General features: G+C 34.1%; 1 protein-coding gene and 1 long non-coding RNA gene across 13 annotated transcripts in view; one reads left to right on the forward strand and one right to left on the reverse strand.

The window, feature by feature from the left end:
- LOC138692905 (uncharacterized) overlaps nucleotides 1–9071 on the reverse strand; it is a 30202-nt gene extending 21131 nt beyond the window's left edge. Inside the window, exons 1-2 of one of the 2 annotated variants that reach the window (XR_011330158.1) lie at nucleotides 8761–9071; nucleotides 6692–6776 (exon numbers count right to left, since the gene is read on the reverse strand). This is a non-coding gene — a long non-coding RNA (uncharacterized lncRNA). Of the gene's footprint in view, nucleotides 1–6691; nucleotides 6777–8755 lie in introns of both variants that reach the window. The other variant, XR_011330159.1, reaches the window with a different exon arrangement.
- Nucleotides 1–27803, forward strand: part of LOC138692901 (uncharacterized) — a 163226-nt gene that overhangs the window by 92955 nt on the left and 42468 nt on the right. For 8 of the 11 annotated variants that reach the window (XM_069816225.1, XM_069816230.1, XM_069816229.1 and 5 more), the window contains 2 exons: nucleotides 1590–1672; nucleotides 19009–19302. In XM_069816225.1, coding sequence (XP_069672326.1) covers nucleotides 1590–1672; nucleotides 19009–19302 — 377 coding nt within the window. The remainder of the gene's footprint in view (nucleotides 1–1589; nucleotides 1673–19008; nucleotides 19303–27803) is intronic. The other 3 variants (XM_069816231.1, XM_069816234.1, XM_069816233.1) reach the window with 1 other exon arrangement.

A 27803-nucleotide genomic window follows, 5' to 3' on the forward strand; every position in this document is an offset into this window, starting at 1 on the left:
GAAATTTTGATTTTTTTTAGTCATGTCATCATTTATGTATGGTAAATTATAACCTAAATAATAAAATGAATTCACTTGTTCTGCTAATGTATTATTTATAATAATTTTGCACAGAGTTGGATCTTTTTCTAAAAATACCATCACTTTAGTTTTTCAGTTGATATTTCCATGTTAAATTTTGAAGTGATTCTCAGCAAATTGTAAACTGCTCTTTGTAAATCATCTACTGATTTGGCAATAATAACTTGGTCATTAGCAAAAAGTAAAGTAAAGTACCAAGACAATCGTATTTGTTGTATTTTATATTTAAATGTTGAACATGTATAATCATAGTTTCTGTACAGCCAAACACAAAACCTTTCTTGATTTTCGACAGAGCATTGAATGAATAAGCAACACTATTTTGGGAGTATTGTGTTTTACATCAATGAATCGAATATTTCGAAAATGTAACATGTAACATTTTCGCGCATGTTACTTTTTTTCAACCAGAGTGCTCTTTATTATTTTCTGTAACATATTGTTAAAAATCATAAAATATGGCACATATTTCATCTATAGAAATGAATAAGGAACTGACTTTTAGTTTGACTGATGTAGGCTAATAAATTGAAGTAGTTTGTGCAGAACTGTACATGTTACATTTTCGAAATAACCGATTCATTTATATACATATAGAACAGTTGCAACTGTTGTAAATACCACATTTGCTGACAGAAACAAGCGAGTGCTAGGACCCTGAGTTATGCCAAAGAGAATTTCTAATTAAGCAGCTTGAGTAGTGGTGTGAGAGATGATCAGTTTCCCAACTCTCACTGTAGCATCAGTGAAGTAGGAAGAGGAGAAAAAAGAAGGAAAAGAAATACTAGAACTTACTTTCATATTCATCGCACCGTTAGCCAGTTGGCTAGAGCATCAGCTTTTCATACTGATAACCCAGGTTCGAATCCTAGTGGGTCTAAGTAGAATTTGTGATGGACAAAGACTGTGCTTGGTGGTGGATTTATACAGGATACTCCCGTTTCCCCTATCAGTATTGCACCATTAATCATCATGATATGCACTGAGTGCAACAACTATGGTAAGAAAAGGAACTACAGCTTCTGTGTGTTGCTCCTAGTTGAGAGAATGACGCAAAGTCAATTACCTCTCCCCTTCCATCCCCTCCATTGGATAAAAAATAACTTTTCTATTGAAAAATGTAACTCAATAATAATAATAATAATAATAATAATAATAATAATAATAAACAAAAATACTAAGACAACAGTAACATGTTAATCCCGAAGTAATGATTTTTTCACATTCTTACCTCTCAGAGGTTTTGCTTATATGTATTAACTTTCTAACGTCATTTGAGGACTATTACTTTTGCTTTTGTTGCTTAAGAGATGTGAGTGTTAAGCAAAATAAAAAAGAGTACATTCCATTATTTATGATTGCTACTGCCAGTAGTAGTACTGGTACCAATCAGTGTATTGAAAGATTGTCTTATCATCTTTAATTCTGACTGAACTCTGGCATTTGGGAATAGTGTTATAGATTATGTACCAAATTACCTTTTGCTAATACTTTTATTTTATTTCCAGATGAACCTGACACTGATCTGGAAACAGATAGATTACTTGGACAGCAGCGAACAGATGACCATGGCTTCTTTGATGAGAAAGTGGTGAGTACAAATAGTGGAAGTACTTGTATTGTCATATGGATCGCAAGATGCGTTTACTTAAAACTGGTTCTGAGTTACTGTACATATAAATTACAGTAAAAACTAAGGATATGATGTTCTTGTACTATGTATGTCTGCAGTGGAATCATTGAATTACAGATATGAATTTTTGGTCAACCCAAATTTGTAATTAGTCTTGTTCAATATATTTAAAAGCAGAAAATTCAAATGATCAATTGACTTAGGACCATACATTAGGGTTCTTTGTGAACATAACATAGGCAATGATACAGTTATATGTCCTAGGAAAAGAGGCATTAATGAAGTTCGTACAAACTTCTTAGCCATGAACTATTAAACATTGTCACTCATATAACTTTGTACGGATACTTTGGTGGTATATTAGCAATGTGTGTGTGTGTCTAATGCCTACCCACTTCACTTACGTGATTCGAGTTCTGCATACTGCGGGTAGATGGCTGGACTGTGACCCATTTTCAAGTTGCCACGTTATGCATGTGTAGTATCTGTAAAGAGTTATATGGTATACTAGAGTGAGTGTATGTGTAAGTATTCGTGTAAATGTAGTGTAGAGAATGGGTGAGGATGATGATGAAGGGATAAGGGGAAACCCAGTGCTGGCACGTAGTCTACTCCTGTCGAATAGCACCAAGGGGGCCACCAGGTTTAATGTCCCCATCTGATGGACGAATCACTATCAACAGTGACACATGCCTTCTCTTCCTAAGCACGGTGGAGAGATTTGGGATTTAACCCAGGCATATTGGTGCACAGTTTAGTGATTAGAAGTTGTGCACCGCCATCTCTCCTAGTTCTGAGGTAGAAATTTTACATGAAAATTTCTGTCCCGCCAGGAATCGAACCAGGGCTAGTCTGGAGGCAGACACGCTACCACAGTGCTAACTCGGCTATATTAGCAATGTTAGTTATTACTGATGATATCGAAAATATGGTCGATACCTTTTCTGCACATTATCATTATTTTTAATTTATTAATCTCACTTTCTTTGAAATAAGGCTTACAATTATCACATCACCTTTCTAAGGGTTTATTATCTTCTGATAATGTGCATACAACTAACAACAGACTCTCATTTCACTCAGCACAGCAAGTTTCATCTACAGTATTAAATGAAACTGATTACAAACCTCAAGAAGTAAAAAGTAGGAATGTTCAAGAACAATTTGTATGAAGGAAAATGTAGAAAATGTCTTATTGAAAAGAATTTATATAATAATTTTCATACAAACTTTACTGTTCATAGTCATTAATCAGTACAGTAGTTTCTTTATATTGTTTAGACTGAGGCTGAAACGAGGAAAACCATACTCTTTCTCACTCACTCACTCACCCACCCACTTAGAGAAATTAAACATATTTTTTCTTACTATACTTTGGACAGATTTTATTACGAATACAAATAAATGGCAGTATTGAGAAACTTCATGATCGAAAAAATTTCGGCAGCAAACCAGTAAAGTAAAAATTAAGATTTTTGCTTACAACATGAAGTGTAATCGTTCTTGAAAAAAAAACTCTGAATTATGAGTATTAACGACAGTTTCTGCAGAATCACCTGCATTCAACAATAGACACATTCACAACAATAGACGCTGTCATATAGTCCAACCAGTGAAAGAACTCTTAGTCTTAATTCCGCCTTACTTTTATATTCTTCTTGTTCTGTACATGTTTTACCCACTTTGCATCTAGTAAAGATTTTTTACTTCAGAATTGTAGTTGATACTTGCTGTTTTACTTCATAACTAATTTGTAGATTGTAAGTGTGTAATTGTAGACCTAGTTTAGGTGTGGTTTTAACTGTTCCACATATCCATTTCATGGTGTTTTTTGAGTGTCTTCTAATTTGTTTATGACCGAATTGTGTGTCCTTACTAAGACTTCACTACCATATTTCATGATTGATTTTATATAAGTTTTGTACGTTGCGTTCATTGTCCCTTGTGTGTTGCCCCAAGTTGCTCTTTTTAAGCATCTCAGTCATGTATTTACTTTAGTTATGAGGTTCTGAATATGACTTTTTCCAGTTTAGTTTATTGCCAAGTAGGACTCTAAGATGTAGCACGTATGGGCGAATCCAGAAATGCATATAGAGTGTTAGTTGGGAGGCCGGAGGGAAAAAGACCTTTGGGGAGACCGAGATGTAGATGAGAAGATAATATTAAAATGGATTTGAGGGAGGTGGGATATGATGATAGAGACTGGATTGATCTTGCTCAGGATAGGGACCAGTAGCGGGTTTATGTGAGGGCGGCAATGAACCTCTGGATTCCTTAAAAGTCAGTAAGTAAGTAAGGACTCTAAGATATTTATAATCTTAGTGCTCTTGGGAATTGTAAGTTGACTTTTGATGTCAAGCATCTATATTTAACCTACATTAATAGAAAAACTGAAAGGATTTTGTGGAATGAAATTACACTGGCGTTATTTGACTTCAGTTGCCTTGGAAATCATATCCGATAAACTCAGCATTGTGATTGAGTACATTTTTATGCACAAGGGGGGGGGGAGAGAGAGAGAGAGAGAGGGAGGGAGAGGGGGAGGGAGAGGGAGAGGGAGAGAGAGAGAGAGAGAGAGAGAGTTTTTTTTAACAATGAAGTCATCATCCTTCTTGCTTCCCAATATTTTGATGGAAGGTCCACAAATGTCCTAAGAGTTTCACAATTAGCCAGGTGCTCCATCTCCATGTCCTCTTCTCTGGTGCACAGTATGCATTTAGGAGAATTCAGTACTCCAATACGATGGAGGTGTTTACTGAGGCAATCATGACCAGTAATCAATCTAAACATGGCCACGGCAGATTTTCGAGGTAGATCAGGAATTAGTTTTGGATCTTTGAGTGATTCTTTCCATTTTGAATTTTGATGTTTTGCCTGTTCACTGTTATTTATTCTTTTATATATTCCTTATACATATATATATATATATATATATATATAAGGTTATTTAAAAGTAAGTTCCCATTTCAGTTGTCAATAAGCACTGGTAGTAAATGGACGCAAGTTGAGCGTGGCTCTGACATTGCAAGTAGAGAGGCATTGGCTTCAGGAAATGTTACGGAAGGAGATTCAGTCTAAGAAGGTGAAAATGTATAGGAGTGTACAACAGGAAATATTAACAGGGGCAAAAGAATTAATAGATCGTAATATAGGAAGAAAGGACAAATAATAATGAATCAAGTGACAACAGACAGGAGATTGAAAGGGTTAAGATAAACATAGAAGGGACACAGTGAGAAGATTGAATTGTTGAGACAAGAAATAGAACAAATGAAGAGGAAAATTAAGCAGTACGAAATAAGTAAAAGAAAAAGGACACTGTTAAATGTAAGGAAGTAGTCTTTAAAACCGTCACAAGGTTTTAAAGATACTAAACGTGAGGAAGTAGACTTTAAAACCTTGTCACGGTCTTAAAGAATACTTCCATACGTTTTTCGTGAATGGCACAGGGTCACCTTCATGGCACAGGGTCACCCTCATGGCACAGGGTCACCCCTCACGACGGTATTAATATTGTATTATATAATTTCTGTAACTGTAATTTTAATTTTATTTCCTATTTTATTTTATTCTATATTCTCTTATAGGCCTATTAATATTATATCTGAACTGCGACCAAACACGAGCGCTGCTCATTCGATCTCAAATTTTGTTAATACTACTGTATCTCCTTTTTTTTATATTGATTGTATTATTTTATTTCTATTTCTCTTGTTTGTTTGTAATTATATTCTTTATTCTGTATATTTAAAATTTAAATAAATAAATACATATAAACCTAATCTTTGGAATAGAGGAAAAGGAACGTGAATTCACAATAGAAACCGGGGAGGCAGTACGCAGAGTATGCTACGAGATCTTCAGACTAGAGGTAAGAGCAGAAGACATCGAGGAGACTTATAGAATTGGATGTAACAGGCCTATTGTGATATGATTCTCAAACATAGTAACCAAAGAAAAATATGAAGGAACTTATACAGAGTGCAAGGAACGGGAATGAGAGTGGAAAAAGACCTGAGCTACGAGATCAGATGTAAAAAGAAGCTACTACTCCTTTTCATGAAGGCGACAAGAGTGAATGGACACTTTGCAAAGTTATATGAAGATAAATTAAAAATCAATGGAAAATTCTATGACATAGAATTCTGTAAGGCAAGTGAAGATCACCCAATATTTGGATTAAATACGAAGAAGCGAGAACATCAACATGAAAGAGAGCAGATGAGATCTGAAGAAATGAACACGAGATCGCAAGGCACTAATGGACAAACTGATGGAATTACAATCGTAGGAAGAAGAAGGGTCAACAGGAAAATAAAATGAAGCAACTGAAGTTATCGCACGAACTGGAAAGTATGGAAATTGAAGAAAATCATTGGCATAGACTAAACAGAGATTAAAAGAAGATCGGAATTCGAATGGGACAAAAAATACGTGACAAGTGATGGAAATTTGTTCAATCAGCAATTGTGGTGGAAAGTAACTATCATAACAAGATCATTGACCAGGTACGTGTAGACGATGGAGAATTGGCTGAATTGCAGATCTAGTCGGAGGAAGCGAGACAGAACCAGGAAATGCTGAGATCAAGACTAGGCTACAGAAGAAGAAAACATATGTGAAGAAATCAGATAAGAGCAGCTTAAGTACCACAAGTGCAATGAAGTTTAGTGACACGAGTAAAAATTCAAGTGATTCGGGAAGCGATTTAACTAGATTAATAGGAAGGAAGGTCAGTGCTGAGAGGAGAAATGAAATTGTTTCTGTGAGTGGAAGGGCTGAAATGGAATCATATAGGATGCGTCATGTGCCTTATTTTTTTTAATTATCATCATCATCATCTGTGGTCATACAGCCCTTTTTTTAATTATACTTGTTCGTAGTTTAAGAAATTGACATGTTTATCGGTTTATATATTCCTTCCTTTATTTTATTTAATAATTGCATCAATTGGGGGAAAGGAATTGGCTGCCCTACCTCATTATCTCTTGGCCTAGTTGCCTCATAAGTGGTGTCTTCTTGGTGTCACTTGCGAGGTTCAGACCTGTCTACGGACGGTTGACTAGAAAAAAAAATTGCATCAATTCAAATCCAAAATTACCTCAGGAGAGGCGACATCATTATTGTCATCGTCATCATCTTTATCAAATAGGCTATATATCTTCACAAACCACGCGTAAGTATTACAGAATACAGAAATACCTATCTGATGTCAGATGCGTCTTGGGGTTTGGTTAAATGTATGAAGTAGCAATACTACTTTATAGTGACTATAAATCCGGACTCTTTCATTGAGATTATTATTTGTATTACCTGTTTTCCTCATATTATATTTCCGTTCAATACCAGAAATAATACAAAATAATATACATTTATGGCTTGTTGAAGAAAAAATAAATAAATGGCATTGCAAACAGTGTAGCAGCAAAGAAAAGTGCGCTGTACAAATATATCGATGATGGGCTAATTTGTGCCTTTTATTACGAGAACACATTTTAACAAGTGTTTTATAAGAAATGGTTAAGAGCTTTGAGTGCTGTTATGGCACATTGAAGGTAGGTACTAAAATCAAAGGTGGCAGTGTTCATTTCTTTGCCAAATGAGTTAGTCACAGTTTTCGTCTTATTACGCTCTATTTAAATAATGTGGTGAACTAATATCAATACCGAAAATATCCAATGGAAAGAGCTGTGTGTAATTGGATGTGAGAAACATTCTTCATAGTCATGGCAGTATTGAAATCGGCACGGAATTCTGAACGATCCATCATCTACATTTAACAGCCTACAACTCTGACCCAAGATATTCGCGTATCTTAAAAAACAGTGGTCTCGAGAATTCAATGTAAGTTCAGTACCGTAACATAACTGTAAAACCAGTCATGTATATCATGTAATGTTGACAAGTCGTCGTGGCTAAGACAAGTCGTGATATGACATAGACGGCAGAGAGACTGGAAATAAATAAAAAAAAGCGGCAATACACATATCTTAAAATTGCTAATCGATCAACTGTATTTCAAACTGTACCTTCAAAAACGCCGAACGAAAAAGTAAGATCAGTACTCTTTTAACACAAAGATTTAGGTGCTTTCAGGTGACAATCGCCACTTTTATTTGTACGCTCATGGAACTACTATTAAATATAGAGTGAAACGTAAGTAATGTCATTATTTTCAGGTGCTTATTCCTTAAGATGGGCCTATTTAAAAATAAAAGTTCAATACAGTTTTGCTCGTTCTTGTTTCCTTTTCGAGATGAAAATTGTTTTATATGAATTTATAGCGTGTTTTGGAAAAACCATTGATTGAATTCCCAATAAGCTCTGTCAATTTAAGAGAGCAGTGTATTATGATAATATATGATTGGAAGAATTTTAATTCGTCTTTTAAATGTGCAGAAATTTGATCGTAACAGATGTGCTATTATAGATCGAAAAGTTACGTTTATTCGATCAATTCTGCACATTTAAAGGACAAAACTAAAATTCATTCAATAATTTACAGTAATCATAATACACTTTTAAACTGACTGAGCATATTGGGAATTCAATCAATGACTTTCCCAAAACAGGCTATGAAATTTCATCTAAAACAATTTTTATCTCGAAAAGGAAAAGAGAACGAGCAAAATTAGTATATTAAACTTTTTTGTTTGAAATATCTCAAAGAATAATCACTTGAAATTAATGGCATTACTTACGGTACATCCTGTGTATAAATAAATAAATAAATAAATGTACTAGTAGACGTCCACACCTGTGGAGTAACGGTTAGCGCGTCTGGCCGCGAAACCAGGTGGCCCAGGTTCGATTCCCGGTTGGAGTAAGTTACCTGGTTGAGGTTTTTTCCGGGGTTTTCCCTCAACCCCATGTGAGCAAATGCTGGGTAACTTTCGGTGTTGGACCCCGGACTCATTCAGACGCTAAATAACCAAAGATGTTGATAAAGCGTCATAAAATAACCTACTAAAATAAATAAATAAATAAATAAATAAATAAAACCAGTTGTCTCTATAAAAAAATAACATAGTTATGTATTACCTTACCGTCCTATGAGTCCATTGAAAAGTGACGTTTGAACTGACAAAATCATTTTCCTCCAGAAAGCGAAGACTTCAGAATAAACTTACACAATGTGTTATTAAGTCGTGTTGTTTTCTAGCATGTTTTTTATGTAGGTCGAACTTGCACCGCTTTATCTCGGGAAATGCTGATATATTGAGCCAGGGGCAAGTACTGTAAAAAAATACGCGTCACTAAGCTTGAAATGCGATAAAATATTACCGCTTACACCATTATCTTTACGTGTATGGGATTGCCGTTTTTATATTTGAATGTAAAAGCCGTTGTGGCTCTACAGTATAATGAAACAATGAAATGTTGCCATATTTGTAACTTTTTTTTAGATTGTTGAGCTTGCGCAAATGTGACGACACAGTTGTAGAGCTCTAAGTAGCTCTTGTGTAGCAAGAAATATTTTGTAATTTTCAAACGTGGCAGATAGTTTCGGAACTAAGCATTTAAATTCTATTTACGGGAAGTTATTTTCATCTCGGAAACATTCATGCGTGGCAGGAAGCATGTTTGTGATAAATCACATAATAATCGCGGTTTGATTACGAGCTCTAAGGAGTACATGTCAGTTATTCAAGGTCATTTTAGTGTTGCATTTCATCTGTAATTCAGCAAATTGTTAGAAAATTTTGTGGCTCTACACAAAAGGAGTACATAGTAAGGTATTAATAAGCTCGTATTTTGAATATTCGTTGCGTTTGGTGTTGATTAAGTTTCGAAATCGAGCGTAGCACGATTTTAATAGAATGAGAGATTACGATATCGAGTTTACTACGCTGAGAATTACAGTTCTAATGGTTTCATTGTTAGTCCCTTACCGTGGTTAGGGAGGGTATTTAAAGATTACTTTCGTTTTCCGTATACTCATATTCATACAGCAATGCTCATATGCGTGGCATGAACATTTAATATGGCGACGTCCGAAGTAAATGTACAATCTGATCTCCAGGGTTTTCGGCAGCTAGAAGTGAACAAATTCTCAGTTATCAATGATATCCACGAAAAGTACTTTTAAAATGTGAGAGAAAGTGAAGTGAAAATATAAGAAGAAAAATGGCAAAAACTCCGGGATACTTTATATCTCCGATAGGGGAAAATGGTGAGTGTTACGCGCTGCTTTAATATTTTTTGGGTAACGTAATGAAACTAACGTCATTGTTGTATTACAATAACTTGTTTGTTAACTCTGTTAACAATACACTAAATTTACTGAAATACATAATGATAAGCATACATGTAGGCGCGATTGTATCTATGAAAGTCCATATTGAATACTTTGGATATTAATTTATTGTTAAGATTTCTGCTTGAAAATTGTTTCGGTATACCGTGTAATAGACTAGGCCTATGTATCTTTTCTTCTTTTTAGAAAATATTTTAATATTGGTACAATTAATATTTTAGTAAATAACTATTATACGGGTCATTAGCTATCTAGCTACACACATAAGTAAAAATGATTCATTTTTTGTAAACCTACGCTAAAATACAGGATTACCCGTATTTTATATGCACTGCAAGTTAAATAAATACTCTCGCATTGAAATAATCTTTCCAGTAACAAAAGTATTAAATTACATTTCTTACATAATATTGAAAAAGGTAAACGCAAAAAAAGGTAATAGTACCGTACTTAATAATAATAATAATAATAATAATAATAATAATAATAATAATAATAATAATAATAATAATAATAATAATAATAATATGTAGCGAATTAATATGTAATAACGTGTACTTGAGCCATTTCACCACAGATTTTGTGCACAGCAAAATATTTTTTTTGCTCCAGTTGTATAGTATTTTTGGGCCAGGGGAAATACTCGTCGTTTACGAAAACAATTGTATTTTATTCATTGTGTTATAAGACTGCTGTGGGTCATTATAGCTTAGCCAATAATAATAATAATAATAATAATAATAATAATAATAATAATAATAATAATAATAATAATAATAGGCTATTATTATTATTATTGTTATTATTATTATTATTATTATTATTATTATTATTATTATTATTATTATTATTATAACCACCATCTCCATAGCCTAGTGGTATATGAATCAAATTGATCAGAGTTCGCAAAATAATGCGGATATTCTTCAGATTATTCCATTTTCGCATTCACACATTAAATAAACAATTTCACTTTTTTCATATCACTGTAAAGAGAAAATTATATATTCCGTAATCGTGAAATAAGATTTCCAAATTTCAACAGCAATATCCATTCTTAAGTTCTTGTATCACATAAGAATCTGGAATTAATGAATACGGTATTATTTTCAGTTCTACTGCATCGATATTCGTAAAATATATTAGTAACTTACCTAACTTATTTGAGAATAAAATGTTATTAAGTTGTCATATTTCAATGTTCTCTGAAATTTATAGATTTTTAATTTATATTAGAAAGTTGGTGACTTATTTCCTCATTAGGTGTAGCCTATAGGTCTAACTTTTATGTTTTGCAACAATTCGGTCCTTTTAACATGAGTATGATATTCCTTTAAGTGTACCGGTAATCCATTTTCTTGGCCATCATCCATTCTAGTCATAAATTAGTTTACTGTGCAACAAAAAAGTGGAATATAATTTCAGTTTTTTGGATAGCATATAAGTTGCATTATTTATAAAGGAACCTAAAAAGAAAGGTAAGATCTGACTTCACTTGTAAATTGTATGGTTTAAGTAGATGCATGCCATTAATAAAATTATGCACAAATTCACCTGTAAAATAGCTATTCGTATATTATAATCCTAATTAGGGACTAAAAATGGACTATAATCCTAATTTGTTATATTATATTGTTTTCCTGTTTACGAAAATCAGGTTTTAAAAGTCGTATGAATGTTAAAAATTATTAATGATGGTTCATAATGGGATTCTAAGTATGTTTCTTTCCTTTTCAATAACCAGCAGCACTGCTGCTAAATCATATCATTAAAGGAGTCGTGTAGAAGTAGCCCTAATTGTTTTTATGGTCGAATATTTAATAAAGAGGCTTCGAACTTAACTAGTGGTCACTGAAATTGTAAGAGAATGAGCTTTTCAGGTGTACTTGTTCACATATGACGATTTTCCTTGGAAATTCACAACCTGGAAATAATTATGTACATAGTAGATACCGGTTTTATATTATCTGAAGAAATTATTTTTTCTTTAATTCACGCTATAGGCATACCATTTGGTCATTTGTCAGTTTATTCTACATATACATAAAAAAACGCACATATGAAGAAAATCGCGTGACATGATTTGGAGTGAAGAACATTCACTGTGTGATATTAATTTCAAATAAAGACTCTTTAGTTTTTTTAAGTTCTTATATTTGTATATAATTCATTGCCAGATTCACTAAATTTTTATTAAAATTATTACATTCCATGTGCATTATTCTCAGATAAATTGATATTGAAAATGTTGTTGTTGTTTTCTAATGCCAGGCGTTTGACAATAAAGTCATTTGACCTCTTGCACTCCAATATATATGAAAATGGCAAGTTGTAGCCGATTTAAGTGAACACCATATTTTAACGTTTTGGTGGCTACTTCATTCACACACAACCCCCAGAATGTCTGGAGGACCACACCTGCTGTTGGTCGACGGGTCCATTGGACCTAGCTGGGAGATCTTGTTGATCACCAGCTTTCCCTCCTTAAGCCACTGGAGGACGATTTTAGTGCCATAGCAGGTCAGCACTAGGAACAGAAAAGTAGAAAGAGGAGGAAGGAAAGGGAAATGAACCCCTAGGTCTCGAATGCTCTAATGCCGTCGGGGTTGAAGAAAGTAAGAGTTCAGTCAGAGGACTGGATAGGAAAGGGTAAAGAGGGAATTAGGTATTGGATAGAGGAAAATTATACCAAATTCAGTCATTAACTCATCAAGCTGACCAGTGCTAATGGATGAGTAGCCCCTCCCTTTAGTTCAGCTCGTAAAATTATGCTTACTAACAGCTGCACCACGGGAAGGTAGGGATGGGACATTGGGTATTTGTCCAGGTTGGTTCCTTAAAGCCTTCAATGGGAAGGATTAATGGCTCTCCCCCCTGTATCCGACAGATACCCTTTTGCAGCCATATTGGAAATGTACAAAATCCGCCAGTGAGAGAAATTACTGTATGCACACCAATAAAAAAAAAGAATGGAATGCCCAAAAGTATTGAGTTGAGACGTATTTTCGTGAAGATCTGAAAGGTTTTTTTTTTTTTTTTGCACATTACTTCCTCTTCATGCCATCATATAATGAAAAAATACAAATAGTAAGCAATATAAGCTTTACTGGTAGAACCGTGTAGATAGGTTGAAGTATTACTAAATAAACAATATATCATAGTGGTGATGATCGATTCATTCTAAGGGTGACATACTTCATTTATTTTATAACGGACAGTTCAATTCCTATTACAATAAAGAAGCTTCATATTATGGGCATAAACGTAACTATTTAAATGATCAGCAATAGGTGGTTACATCACTCAATATTTAGAGAAGAAAAGGAAAGACAACCAAAGACCTCGAATACTCTAATATCTTTGATGTCGGAAAAAACAAGTTGATCAAGAGAGATCAAACAGGAAAGATTAAAAATAAGGAATCTGATATAAATAAGTGGAAGCAATATCAGATTCAGCTCGGGTCCTTGTGGACGCCAACTCACAAACTTACAAATGTAATTATACTGGGAAGCTAGAAGGCAAATGGAGAACTTTCAAGTGCCTGTGCAATAGATATTACTACTACTATTCATTGTCTATTAGAACATAAACTGCTAAACATATTCTGAAGTCTGTACGAATGGGTAGCACCTACAGAGCAATCACTTACATAGTGTTGGTCGACCGGGACAGCAAACTGTCTCTCCCACTTGCTTGGCAGTCCATTTCAGTCTCTTTGTAGTTGTGTTGACGTTAGATTGCGTATTATTGTGGTTGTATTAGTGAAGTGTTTAGATTTCGATTTAGGAGTGGTCTTTTGCTGCTGTTGCTATGTGGAATGATAACATTAGGAAATTTTCTTGCAAATCGTCTTTTTACCTTTCTGCAATCACACGTTTTCAGACATCTCTATCATAAAAATCCTTTGTTCTAATATCCAATACCTACCCACTTCACTTGCGTGATTCGGGTTATTTGTTCTAATATGTTGTTTGTTGTTTTCTAATGCCAGGCGTTTGACAATAAAGTCATTTGACCTCTAGCACTCCAATATTTTTCAAAGTTATTATCATGGTCAGCCACTGAAGCACAGATTTTGAGGTGTTCCGAATCCATTTCTTGGTTTGAGTTGCACAATGGGCAGTTAGGGGATTGATATATTCCAATTCTATGCAGGTGTTTGGCCAAACAATCATGGCCTGTTGTCAATCTAAATGCAGCTACAGACGATTTTCGTGGTAAATCGGGAATTAACTGTGGATTATGATGCAGAGAGTTCCATTTTTTCCCTTGAGATTGTGTTAGCAAATTTTGTTTGTTGAAGTCTAAGTATGTAGATTTAATAAATCTTTTCACAGAGTAATATGTAGATTTAGTAACAGGTCTGTAAGTAATTTGTTCTAATATAAATTTCTGTGTTGCCATGTGAGAAGCTAATCTAAACACTTCACTAACACAATCGTAAGAATAACACACAATATAACGTCAACACAACCACTCCTAAATCTAAACACTTCACTAACACAATCAGGAGAATAACATGCAGTCTAATGTCAACATAACTACTTCTGACTCTAAACACTTCACTAACACAATCAGAAGAACACACAATCTAACGTCAACAAAACCACTCCTACAGAGAGACTGAAGTGTCGAGCATATGGGGTATGGTTTCCAGCATGTTGCACGATCTTCGTGCCAGACATGCGCCGCCCAGTTGACCTACATTATGTAAGTGAACGCTCTGTAAAAGAAACTATTCATCGAAAGTTTATGAAATATTCAGGTTACATAGAAAAAAAATGCTTTTTGTTATGTTCATAATTTCCAAGTAGGAGAAGTGAGATTGTAGCTGTACAGACCAAATTACTGTAAGTTGCTTCTGTTTTAGATTCATGCAGAAAGTTAAAGTTCATTGCATTACTATCAGGTACTGTTTGTAATAATTCATAGTTATTGCTGTATGTTGAAATTAACTTTTAAGTTTATGTTATTTAAAAATACTGTACCATTAAGTTTCGAAGTCATTAAATTTTATTACTTGGCAGGGACATCAAATGGATAGAGAGAGCAAGAGAAAGAGAGAGAGTGTATACGTGCGTGTGTGATTTCTGTTAAGGTGACGCAAATTTTAATCTTATTTCTAGCATTGTGAACTTCAAAGATGAATTTATTTTCTCTGATTACTTCTGTTCATTATTCCATCATTTCGTCTTCCTGTTATCAATTTTCCATTAGGTAATTTTTTTGACAATTTCATTTTAGAGTCAAAATTAGTTATAACAATACTGATGTAATAGCCGTCTTTTACGAACTTAATTATACTTGATTTCAAGTGTCCATCTTTTTACACTAATATTTTCTCTACAGTAACTCAGAACCTTTGTAAAGTTGTTGAAATTTATTTTAACACAATCTCTATCTAATTTAACTTCACTTTTGCATCTGTGAATATTGTTCTATTGATCCGATCATTTTAACATTTCTTTATTTGTGAATAAATAATATTAGAAATTATTTTTCTATAATCAATTAGTCAGCTTCATTATACTACTGTATTTCAACGAGAGAAAAAATATTTTACATAAGCATTACGAGCAGGAATTTTATTGTAACATTTGTTGTTCTGTTTATCTGTTGCATCATATCTGTTTATTTCTAATTCATATATTTAATGTTTACCTCTTCTCTCCATCTGCCTGTAGTGTTTCTGTTGATGGCCTCAGTTCTTATAAAAAATCTTGCTTGATATAATTTATTAGATATTATGTTATAATTATGGCTTCTTTCCCTCTCTCTTATGATATTGTGTTTGCTTGTCCTTGTTAACATTTCTCGATACTTGCTGATAAACGTCATACATCTATGTTCAGTTTTGTTCGTTTCTTATTTCATACTAGAACTGTAGTGATGTTTCTCCCTCTGTTCACATCTCCAGTCCATTTTGATACTTGGCCTTATGAGGTCCATCTTCTGCCGTCTGTTAGTTAAAACATTTTAATAGAGTTAAACATGCTTTGAACTTACCTGTGTTCTAATGGGTACATAATTTAGAGTAGATTCATCTCCTGTACTGTTCTTTGAATCTCTGTCACTACTTCTATTACTACAGTGTCTTTAAGCAACTTTTAACCTACATTTCTGTTATTTTTAAGATTTCCTCTTACCTTTCAACTGAATCTATCGGTACCTAAATACATTTTTAATTATATACATTTCTGCTGTTTTTTTTTTTTAATTTCCTCTTACCTTTCAACTGAATCTATCGGTACCTAAATACATTTTAAATTATAGTTCATACTTCCAGAATTCATGTAAGCTTATCTGGGCAAAGAAATAGGGGATCGACGATTTTTTAACCATAAAGTGTAACATCTAAAAATTTTGGGAAGAGCCATGTTAATTTTAAATGAGTCACATAATTTTTATCAGAATATAGTTTTATAATTACTAAGTTATAGTTATTTAACATTTTGGCATTGTATAAAAATAATAGAAAGGCTAAAGGAATGATATTAGTTACATTCTTTCAGATGTTATATTTTGTGGTAATCAGATATAATCTAAAAAATAAAGTATGTAACTTTTAGTCGTGTACAAATATAACTGATATTATTTATGGACAATTTAGATATTTTACAGTAAGGTATGTGGAATAGTACATTTTAACAACATTAAAATATTGAATTTTGGTGACATTGAGAAGAAAAACAAATCTATAGTTTCTCAAGTCCAGTATTATCACTGCCATGAGAATATAGGGAGATCTGATTGCTTAATGAGTTGAGTTGGTCGTTCTTAAGTACAACTTTTAATGTTAGTTGGAACATATGTAAAGTTTGTACCATGATGTTTGGCAGGCAAGTGAACAAACAAACCAAATACGACTGGTAGTTGTACTAATACCTATTGTATAAAAGTTATTACGAGGGGGATCCAGGAAATAACGACCGTTCGCGCATACCCGCCGCGGAGCTGACTCCCCTTCCTTGTTTGAAGGTCAACTGGCTTCCTTAACATGTGTTCTCATAATGTTGTGAGTACTGGTTGCAACAAGTCGCCATTGTGCATTTTGTGTTACTTCAAAATGAACGACGTGATTGATAATCCCGCCGACTGTGAGGTGAGGGGTGTGATTCGATTTTTGAATGCCCTACACTTGAAACCTGCAGAAATTTACCGGCAATTGAAAGAAGTGTATGGTGATATTGTAATGAATGAAAGAAATGTGAGAAAATGGTGCGAGTTTCATCGTGGACATTTGTTCGCCCATTGTTCAACATTTCGCACCATTTTCTCACATTTCTTTCATTCATTACAGTATCACCATACACTTATTTCAATTGCCGGTAAATTTCTGCAGGTTTCAAATGTCGGGCATTCAAAAATCGAATCACACTCCTCACCTCACAGTCGGCGGGATTATCAATCACGTCGTTCATTTTGAAGTAACACAAAATGCACAATGGCGACTTGTTGCAACCAGTACTCACAACATTATGAGAACACATGTTAAGGAAGCCAGCTGACCTTCAAACAAGGAAGGGGAGTCAGCTGCACGGCGGGTATGTGCGAATGGTCGTTATTTCCTGGATCCCCCTCGTATTCTATAAATAAAAATACTGTTCTTGTTATTATTACAGTACTGTGGGTATTATTATTATCATTGCCCATACTTTAAAAATCCTTTGCTTAATTCCGATATTACTAGAAAAAATTTAAAACATTAGTAATATTCGCGTCTTCAAATAAGTCGTCTGTTCGTTCCCTACAACCTTTTTAAGGGGGGGACAGGTGAAATTTTGGAAATCTTCAATCAAATATAGGATTTTTTTTTACAATGGATCAGCAATCTCTTGTTTATTTATAAAGTAAGTTTCAGTGCACTGCGATGATTGGAAACATAAAAATTCGTCATACAGTAGAGTCTCAATTATCTGACATTCCATACTGTACTTTTGGTGGAATTATATACCAGTACACTATAGTATCCCATGCTGTTGAGCTGTACACGTGTTCTGCTATCCCTTGTGTGCATGCACTAGTACGAAAAGGTGGGATATATGGAGGAATGTTTTTGCTCTGTGATTCAATGTTGAGCGAGACTTGTTATTACATTTCTTTGTTATTCTGCATTATCCGACATTTTCCCTCATCTGATCCCTTCCAGGTCCAGTTTAGGTCGGGTAATCGAGACTACTGTATTTAAATGACTGCTCTTTTGAATTTGAATTCCATGCAGACTTTACAAGTTGTTTCCTCACACCTTTTTTTTCAGCACATTTTGTCATGTTCAAAGTGTAAAGGCTCTTACAATTTTGATATTAGGAAAATGAAAGTTTTACTGCAAAAACAAATTAACACTATTTTTTATGAACTATATTCAAAAGTAAAAAAATAAAATATATTTAGTGGACACTAAAAATTTAAATTTTGAAGTTGCATAGAGTTTAAAAAAAAATTCACTTCATTTATAGATATAAATTTAAAATTTTGGATACATAGTTCTTATCTAACCATATCAGAGGTCTTGTAGAAAAGAATCATGCATGAAACTTAAATTTTGTAAGAGGAGATAGATTTTGAAAATATGCGATTTTTTAAATTGAACAAAAACCATTCATCTCAACATAATGACACATATATACAAGAATACTTACAGGAAGAGAATAAAGTATACAAAATATTATGAAGTTTCTGTCTTAAAAATTATATAAAATAAGAAATTTCACCCATCACCCTCCTTAACAGAGGTTTTTTTTTTTAAATCATTATCTCACTTGAACAAGAAATTAATTTTCTTATAGAAACTGTAAATATTTGCTAAGTGAGGCATACCTTTGAACGCAGATTTTCTCCAAACTAATATTAAAGTCTGTATGAATTACTTCTTGTGTATATTTCATGAAGTATCTTAATACTGAATGTAGTGGGTGAATAAGAACCTGTCTAGTTGGTCTGACGAGCTTCCTGCCTCTGTTCAGTTTGTTTATTTCTCCTGCCAAACGTTGTGGTACAGATTGTAGATGAGGTGACAGTAATGGTGGTGGTGTAGGGGTGGAGGAAACCCAAGTCGCGAACCGTGATGCCTCCTGGCAATGGTGGCTGTGCTAAGACATCAACTCCACTTTCCTCGGGTGGGAGCAAACAAGCAGCCACAATACCGCCACCCAGCTCCTCTCCGGTGGCAACAGCATCAGATGCTGTACCACAAGGTGGTGGTGGTGGTGGTGGCGGCAGCAGCAGCAGCAGTAGCAGCAGTGGGAGTGAGGATGCAACGACTGAGAAAACTCCCTCACCTCAGAAAGGGGATGCTGCTGTTGCCCAAGCATCCAACAAGACCAAGAAGGTGTGGTGGACTGCATGAAGTGTGTTGCTCTATTGCATGATGAAGATGCATGTCAAGATACGTGTACATGGCGTGACCATCAGTCGAGCATGATTTCTCTCAGAATATAGGGACTGTTTACCATGCATTAATAAACATTTTTTCAGTTGAATAAGTGACATAGGTACATCTTTTAAACTGTTTACATTGCATTCTGTTAACTACTGTGTAATTTTGCTTATCTTTAATTGTGAAAGTTCTTTACAGTAAACTTATAACAGTTCTTAATTATAATCTGCTTTTCCATATTTACGCAATTTTATCTGTCTTTCAAACCTTAGCTACTTTTGCTCATACTTTAAAAAGTATTCTTTTTTTTAAGTAACATAGATATAGAGATAAAAATGCAGTATACTCTGTGTTTTATACTTTGTACAAATGTCTGATTGGTCAAAAATTGAATGACATGCTCTCAAACAGTTTTTAAATAGGAAATGTGCTGTTAATATTGTTTCTTGCTCGTTTCATTTCCTATTACTTATTTTGCTCCATTATTGTGAGGAATCTAGAGACATCATTGTGATACTGCAAGGAATAAGTTTCGAGATTTAATTCGCAAGGCCATACATATTCCTCATACTGAATTTTTGGATGGATTACTAATGTTTTCCTTGTTTAAGCTCTTATCTCATAAAAATTTACTACCAGCAGAACATAGATACTCAGAATTACCAACAATTACTAACGACGGTAATTTATTCTAATATGGCAGATAAGTGCAATGGATTTAAGCAATTGAATATAAGACTAGCTTAGTAAAAGAGAAAACTTCTCCTTAATAATTACAATCTGTCACTTATTAGCCCCAGATATATTATGATTGTACTTTCTCATTATACAAAGAGGGAAGTAATTAGTAAAACATTAAAATTGAGATTTTCACGGTAGTACTTATTTTTTTACATTTGAGGCCTATTCCACAAAGATATGGTGTTGTACATTACAAAGTAGTAAAAATAGTAGAATTTCTCTTCCACAAAAGACTTTTCTATAGTAGTACTTTACCACTCCATACTTATGAAGTATCATGAATGTGTTCCACAAAAGTACTAGTGCTGTATTTGTAACTTACCAGTGCTAGTGAATTGTCAAGTATTCTCTACCAAAGAAAGGAGATTAATACATATATGTACTAATGCGATTTAAATGTATTTCTTTCATAATATTAACATAAATTTTGATAAATATATGCCGTAGAATATCTTTTCTTGCTTCTGGTTCCTTCAAAAGAAACAATTGCATCTCCTTTGACACCATTTAAATAATTTTGCAGTGTTTGTAATTTCGTAACAATTAAGTTTGGGAGTGAAGATCGTTATTAGTGGCATCTGTTGGCTAGTATGGGAAACTATCAAGGTGAATTATGTGGAGATCGTGGAAGAACATTATGATGATAATAATAAGGAAGTAAAATTTTCATTATTAAAGAAGTAAACTAAAGTAAATAACATTGTAGGGTTACGAAATTCATAGAATCTACGAATCTTTGTTGTATAACCTTCCTTAAAATGCATTACGATTAGAGAGATAAACATAACTTAATTTGATGAATGAAATATGAAGATAACCAGTTGCTTCATGTTATGGCGTAGTGTGTGTATTGATATGACGTCACTAGTAGCAATTCATTGGTAATGTACAACACACTTTAATTCTTTCGTGGAACAGAAAGATACATACAACTCCATACTTTACAATATCTTTCATCAGTAATTTGTAATGTACAAGTACAACATCATACCATTGTGGAATACGCTCCGCCGAAAACTCATCTGGGAATAAGTGTCTGAGGTATCATTTTTACTAAAAAATTAACAGACTTTTATTTAAATAAAACATGCATCACTCGAAGATATCTGTAATGACTCCAATGATTTTTTTTTGTACGTAAAACTGGTGAACCATCGGTATAACTCAGGTAGTAGGAGAGTTTGTCTGCTAATTCAGGGTTATGTTCGGATATAGGTTCGATTATCTGGTTGAGTCCCCCCCCCCCCCCAGGTTTTCCTCAACTGTAGAACGAATATCAGATAATCACTTAGCACAGTACAGAGTTGCTAAATAACCAACTAGAAAATGGAGCCTGAAGTGGCATATGTGGCACAAGTCGTCATTTAGGAGGTAGAGTAAAGTGGCATAAATACCACAGATATAAATATTTGTGAACATTCATACCGTACAAGTCATCATAATCATATCACCTCTATGCAAAAAAGCCATTTTGTCAAAGAATTCCCTCAGTCTCTCTGTGTTAGGTCTGGGACCAGTGATAAGAATTAATGACGGACAACTGGTTTCTGTTTCGAACTATAAGGGAAATCATGCAGGTAATGCACTACAGTGACTTAAAATGACCAAAAGAAAATATTATGTTAGAGTATAGTCTTTACATTGCGTTAGTTTTAAAACAGTAGATGCATTAGTTACTGTATAAGATGTATAATGAGAAAGTATGTGTCATTTTCAGTTACATAATTTATTCTCCAAAAGATCATTTAGCAAAAATATTAGCCTACAGAATAGTTCTTCAAATTGGCCCACTTCATCTTATCATACAGTGCTTCTCTTGAATGCTTTATTGCACAGAGTAATGATATTCATTTGTTTCTAGCATATTCTTAACATGGAATCACAGAACTAAAGGGAAAGTGGGCGATATAGGATAAGTTTGTAAAATTACTTTCAGAAACTCTAATAATGCAAAGGACAGTTGTATTTATATTATTTTCAAAAGAACCTTAGGATTGAAAGTGCTATCCTTGCATTTTATGTAATAGAATTTTCAATTACAGAATTAGGACACAGTAGTATGGTGAAGACTTTGGATAGGATAGGTTTTGAAAAGAAGCAGTCATAGCTGGTTTGAAAGTAGTACTGCATCACATACTGTATTATGATCAGTAGTGGAGATGAAATTATGGTTACAATGTATCAGTTAATGTCTGTTGAGCGTAATTTTAAAGCTACAGTTGTTCTAAATACAGGAAATGCATAATGTCAATTTGTGCCATTAATGTTTTTATACACTTTGTACTATTGACATGTATGTAAAACAACACAGAAACAAGTGGACATACTTCATTACATATCATTTTAACAGCTCACAAAAGTGTGTTGAACAAATTGTGTAGATCTTCAATGATGTGCATCTTTGTGTTGAAGAATTTATATTTTTGTCTGATATGGTTTATAGAATGTTTGAGTTGTAACTTTTGCTTGTAGCTTAGTGAAATGCAGTGTAGTGTAGTGGAATGGAATGAAATGAAATGGAATGAACTAAAGTGACGTGTTTGATTTGATATGTATTTTATCACAGAATTGTTAGTTTTCTAAAACTAGGAACTTCTGGGAAGATGAGACATTGAATGTTGTTGTGTTTGGTACCTAACATAAAGAAATAAATATTGATAAAGAAATAGTATAGTATCATGAAATGACAGATAGTACATCACATATTCATTATGTATGAGGTCTCGCCCACCTCATTGAATATTACACGACTACTCTGAAGTAACCAATATGTATTATTACTATTTAATACGAGAAAAATTTGTACCCGCACCGAGAATCGAACCCAGGACCTCTCAGCTCTGCACGCTGAGCGCTCTTTCCAACTGAGCCATACCAGGACACGACACATGGCACCGGCCGAACCCCTCTCGTAATACTTTCTTACAGCCTTACTACCTGCATTTGAGACGATGCACGTCATATATGCAGGAGCGCATATTTTAAATGACGTGCATCATCTCAAATGCAGGTAGTAAGGCCGTAAAAAAGTATTACGAGAGGGGTTCGGCCAGCATGGCTCAGTTGGAAAGAGCGCTCAGCGCACAGAGCTGAGATGTATTAGCTATTAGCAGTTTTCACAAACTGATGTTGAATATGGCCATAAAGTCATTTAAAATATGCGCTCCTGCATATATGATGTGTATCGTCTCAAATGCAGGTAGTAAGGCCGTAAAAAAGCATTATGAGAGGGTTTGGCCGGCGCCGTGTGTCGTGTCCCGGCATGGCTCAGTTGGAAAGAGCGCTCAGCGCGCAGAGCAGAGAGGTCCTGGGTTCGATTCCCGGTGCCGGTACGAATTTTTCTCGTATTAAATAGTAATGACAGATAGTACTTTGTCATTATAGAGTTTACGTATTTTGTAACAATTCAGTTCTCTATTGTGTTACAAGTAATGTTTTTATTCATAATTTATTTTTATTTTTTGAATTATTAAAGAAATACATAAAATGAGCAAGACATAGTGAAATATATTTGTAAAGAATGCCGAAGTAATGAAACTTTGGGCACTGGCACAGCTCAGTTGATAGAAATGCTTCCTACTGATCCTGGGCTGTGTTAGAGCATGGGTTCAATACCTGCTTGAGCTTATTGGGAAACTTAGGAAAATCCCAACCTGATATTACATATTAAATGTTGAAAAATGTAACATAAACAAATTCTGGATATTCAACTGAGAAGTTTGAGCACAGAGGAAAAGGACTGGAGTGCAGCAGCTATTTAAAAATGGCGTAAAAGCAGTTTTCTTTCTAATGATCTTGAAATTTAGCTCAAATTAAGTTATTACTATGAAGTAAGTTATTTTTAGACTAAAAATAATAAAACTACTTGACACATATTTGGTCATTCCTGTAAGTTCTTCCCCTTAACTACTTCCAAGATTTTGTAGTAGATTCAAAGAATGATTTGTTTCTTTTATTATAGCTACTACTGTATTACATGAGTGCTGTGTTGTTTCAATCTTGAATCACAAAATATGATGGCTTTGCTATATTTGTGTGTGAAAAATAATTAATAACGCATGTTATATATTTTTATCGTATTTTATTCGCGTTAAAGGAACACATGAATTGAACATTAAAAAAGTTGCCCTATATTTTGGGCAAAGATATAGTGTACAGAGAGAGAGAGAGAGAGCTGTATAACTTATCATGTAATCTGTCAGGATTCCTAAGCTTCCCTTTTTAAAAAATTCGAAAGGCATTTTCTGTGGCATTGCTTCTAAGTACAGGTAGTAAAAACATTTAATTAGTCTTTCTATTAATGCTCTGTCTTTCCCACTCAATATTTTGAGAACTCTTCATTAATTTCGTTTATTCATTTTATGCATGAAGTGGTATTAAAACAGACTTTGTATTTCTGCAGAAGAAACTATAAAATTCTCTTGGATTTGTTGCATGTTGTTCAACTTAGTACGACAGTAACCTCGTGTTGCTCAGCAAGAGCATGATGGCTCTTCCTGTTTCCTATTCTTTTAGTGTTCATCATCCACATTGTCATAGACAGTGGCATGAATGCATGTAATGTTGCTAAAATGCACACATAAATTTCGTGTAACTGTTTTGTAGTTCATGTCATTACCTTTATTAAGAAATTTCTGCTCTAGAAAACATAAACTTCTACTACTAATGCACCAAAACTTCTGATGATGCGGAAAATATGCGAATCACTACCGTAAATCGACTGACATCATCTGGCCGACCTTTCACCCAGCCGCTAAGTCCCAACTCATCATTTGTATAATTGTATTGTGTATTGTAAATTTATTGTGTATTGCTTATCATTTTTTTTGTGTATTGTTTATATTGTGTATACCACTGCCACTGGGTGCTTGCCCACTTTCAGTGTAAATAAATACATACATACATACATCATTATCAGCTTGTTGAATTTCTCTCCAGTGTTGTCATCTACACTCAATTAGTGGTCGACATAACATAGTTTTCACAATCATTAATGATGATTTCATCAGACGTGGCAACACAGTAACTGACGCAATCATGAGAAGTATATTCCAGTTCCAAGTTGCTTGTCACTCCCAAGTCCCAGCTGGTAGGTGATGAGTCTGCACTAGCACTCAGTTTTCTAGATCAAAGCCACAGAAGTTTTGGTAGTACAATATAGCTTTTTTTTAAATCATCATATGTTGTAGCATACTTACGTGAAAAACGAATATATTCAATTAAAGAAATATCTTTTATTTTGTTATGCTGTATTAAATCTTGAATCTCAAATTTCTAAAGCAATTTCTTCACCAGTTCATGCGAGTTCATCATCTTCATGGTGTTATAGGCTTCATGCCCTGTTCCAGTTCATGCCTTCTATTGATTCACTTGGCATTACTTTTTACGTAAAATAGGAATAAAGAAAAATTATTAGGATCACTTTCAAATAAATTGCTTCTTTATTTAAAAAAAAAATGCCGTTTTTGGTAACAACACTTAATGTGCACCATTTCCAGATGAATTTAATCATATAGACTTGTGCTGATTTGCGCCAATAAGCTAAATAAATTAGTCTTATCATTAGGTTACGAATCTTCAAAGTTAGTGGACCACTGGGTACAGATCAACATCATTCCATTAGCCATTTAATTCTGTATTTCGAGCGAACTAAAGTTGCTAACTATAGTCATATGACTCCTGTAAGAAATGTCCGTTTGAATTCTATCCATAGTATGGTCCATTTGTGTTTTATTATCCTTTGGTGGCCTAAACTGACTTGAAACAATATTATCATACATTTTTATCAGATTAGGTCTGGGCAATCCTACACTTTAACCCTAAAAATGGCCGATTGTCTTGGAGCATGCAGTTTCCAGTTTTGTAACTAGATGTCATGTACCATGCTCGACCTTCTGTACTAATAAGCGACTAAATAATCTAAAATTGTCTTCGTAAATATATCATTTCCGTGTACATGTATGAAGATATTCGTTAATTTGTTTAGTCACTTAAGGTACGGTCACACATCGCTACTTTTGCAGCGCTACTTTTATACTGCAGCTGTAAAAGTTGCGTGTCGTGTTCACACGTAAGCCAAAAGTAGTGCGCTGCACGCTACTTTTCATGCTGCGCAACCCGAGTGCTGCAAAAGTTGCAACTGGAGGTTGCGAGTCTGTTCACACACAAGGCGCTACTTTTGCAGCCGCAGTCATGCTGCAGGTTTCCATCTCCGTGTTGACTTCTCAATATACATTTTGTGGTTATGTTCGCATTATTAAGAAACTCATGTGAAAGCTCCCTTATCTATTATTTGCTTTTGTGTCGTATCTAGTATTCAGAAATTGACATTATTTTTACTATAAAGCTTTTAAAAACGCCTATGTACTTAAATGATAACCAGCAGTATATTCACGTAATCAATGTTGGCAACCCTCCTGTTTGGAACTATGCTACGGAAAATTTAAAAAATGAATTATATCGTCAGCAGTTATGCTCAGACTGTGTTGAGTATTTAATAACTGTTACAAATAATTTATTTTCATCACATTTAACATTAAAATATATCCAAACGATAAAAGTATCATTGGTACATTTGGGTGGTAACACTGGTTGCAACTGCAGCAAAAGTTTCAACAAAACCGATATCAAAAATGCTGTGGCTGCAACCCTGAGAACCCTGTTCACACGTCGCTACTTTTAAGTTGCGCGCAGCATGGAAAAGTAGCGGGCAGCAGGTTCGGCAGTCGCTACTTTTCGGGTTGCACCGTTGTTCACACGTCGCAGTACAAGAGTTGCGCAGTGCTGCAAAAGTAGTGACGTGTGATCGTACCTTTATGCTCAAATGCCTCAAAATATATATATCACTGTAAAAATTTCTAACAATCTTTGAAATACAAAGAATCCAAATTTTACATTTTTTTCGGAATTTAGTAGCTTATTTACAGCTTTCTAATGAAACATTAACTTCTTAGAGGACCAAAATCAGACCTTTAAATTAGAGTGCTCCTTAGGAAACCACTAACATTAGTAGATGTTCTTGAAAATCGAATTAGTTTTAACATAAATATATTCATTAAACCCATCATGAATTTGAATAAAACCTCTATGTTAAAAACTGCACACAACATATTTTCGCGAAAATAACGAAATAGAATTTTGCAGAATCACAGTATTTTATTTGTAAGGAAAATAAATTTATGTGCATTGTTTTGAAAAAGAAAACTATGCAGAAATACAATGACTGTGTTGTTGCATAGGTACTCCAGTTTTAAGTGGAAAGTGGAGAAACATAAGCACAGACGAGAATAGGGAGGGAGAGAAAGAATTTGTCTTACAGATTCTGTTTTACACTGCAGGAAACATTACAAAAAATTTTTTTGATTAATAGTTTATTTCTAACTTGCCTTCGTTAAACGACAGAGATATGCATGAGAGAGTTAATCTCATGTAATTAGCAACATGACATAGTGAACTGCAGCAGTGCTGATTTTTGTTTCTTTTGACTGTGTAGAGGAGATAAAGACAGTCTTTAGAACAAAATATGTTGAACGTTTGGTAGCACTTAAAATAACCCCACTGTGTATTATAAATCATTTCTTGTTGGGAAGTTCAGCAGCAGAGTTAATGCGTGGTGGTGGTTGTGAGGAAGAGGAGAAGATGACAACAGTAGTAGCACTGGCTGATTCTCGTGGATTTTGACTGATTCTATGGACTTTGTTACAAAATAGAGT

This window comes from Periplaneta americana, chromosome 17, assembly GCF_040183065.1.
Source record: "Periplaneta americana isolate PAMFEO1 chromosome 17, P.americana_PAMFEO1_priV1, whole genome shotgun sequence".
NCBI classification, from domain to species: Eukaryota; Metazoa; Arthropoda; class Insecta; order Blattodea; family Blattidae; genus Periplaneta; species Periplaneta americana.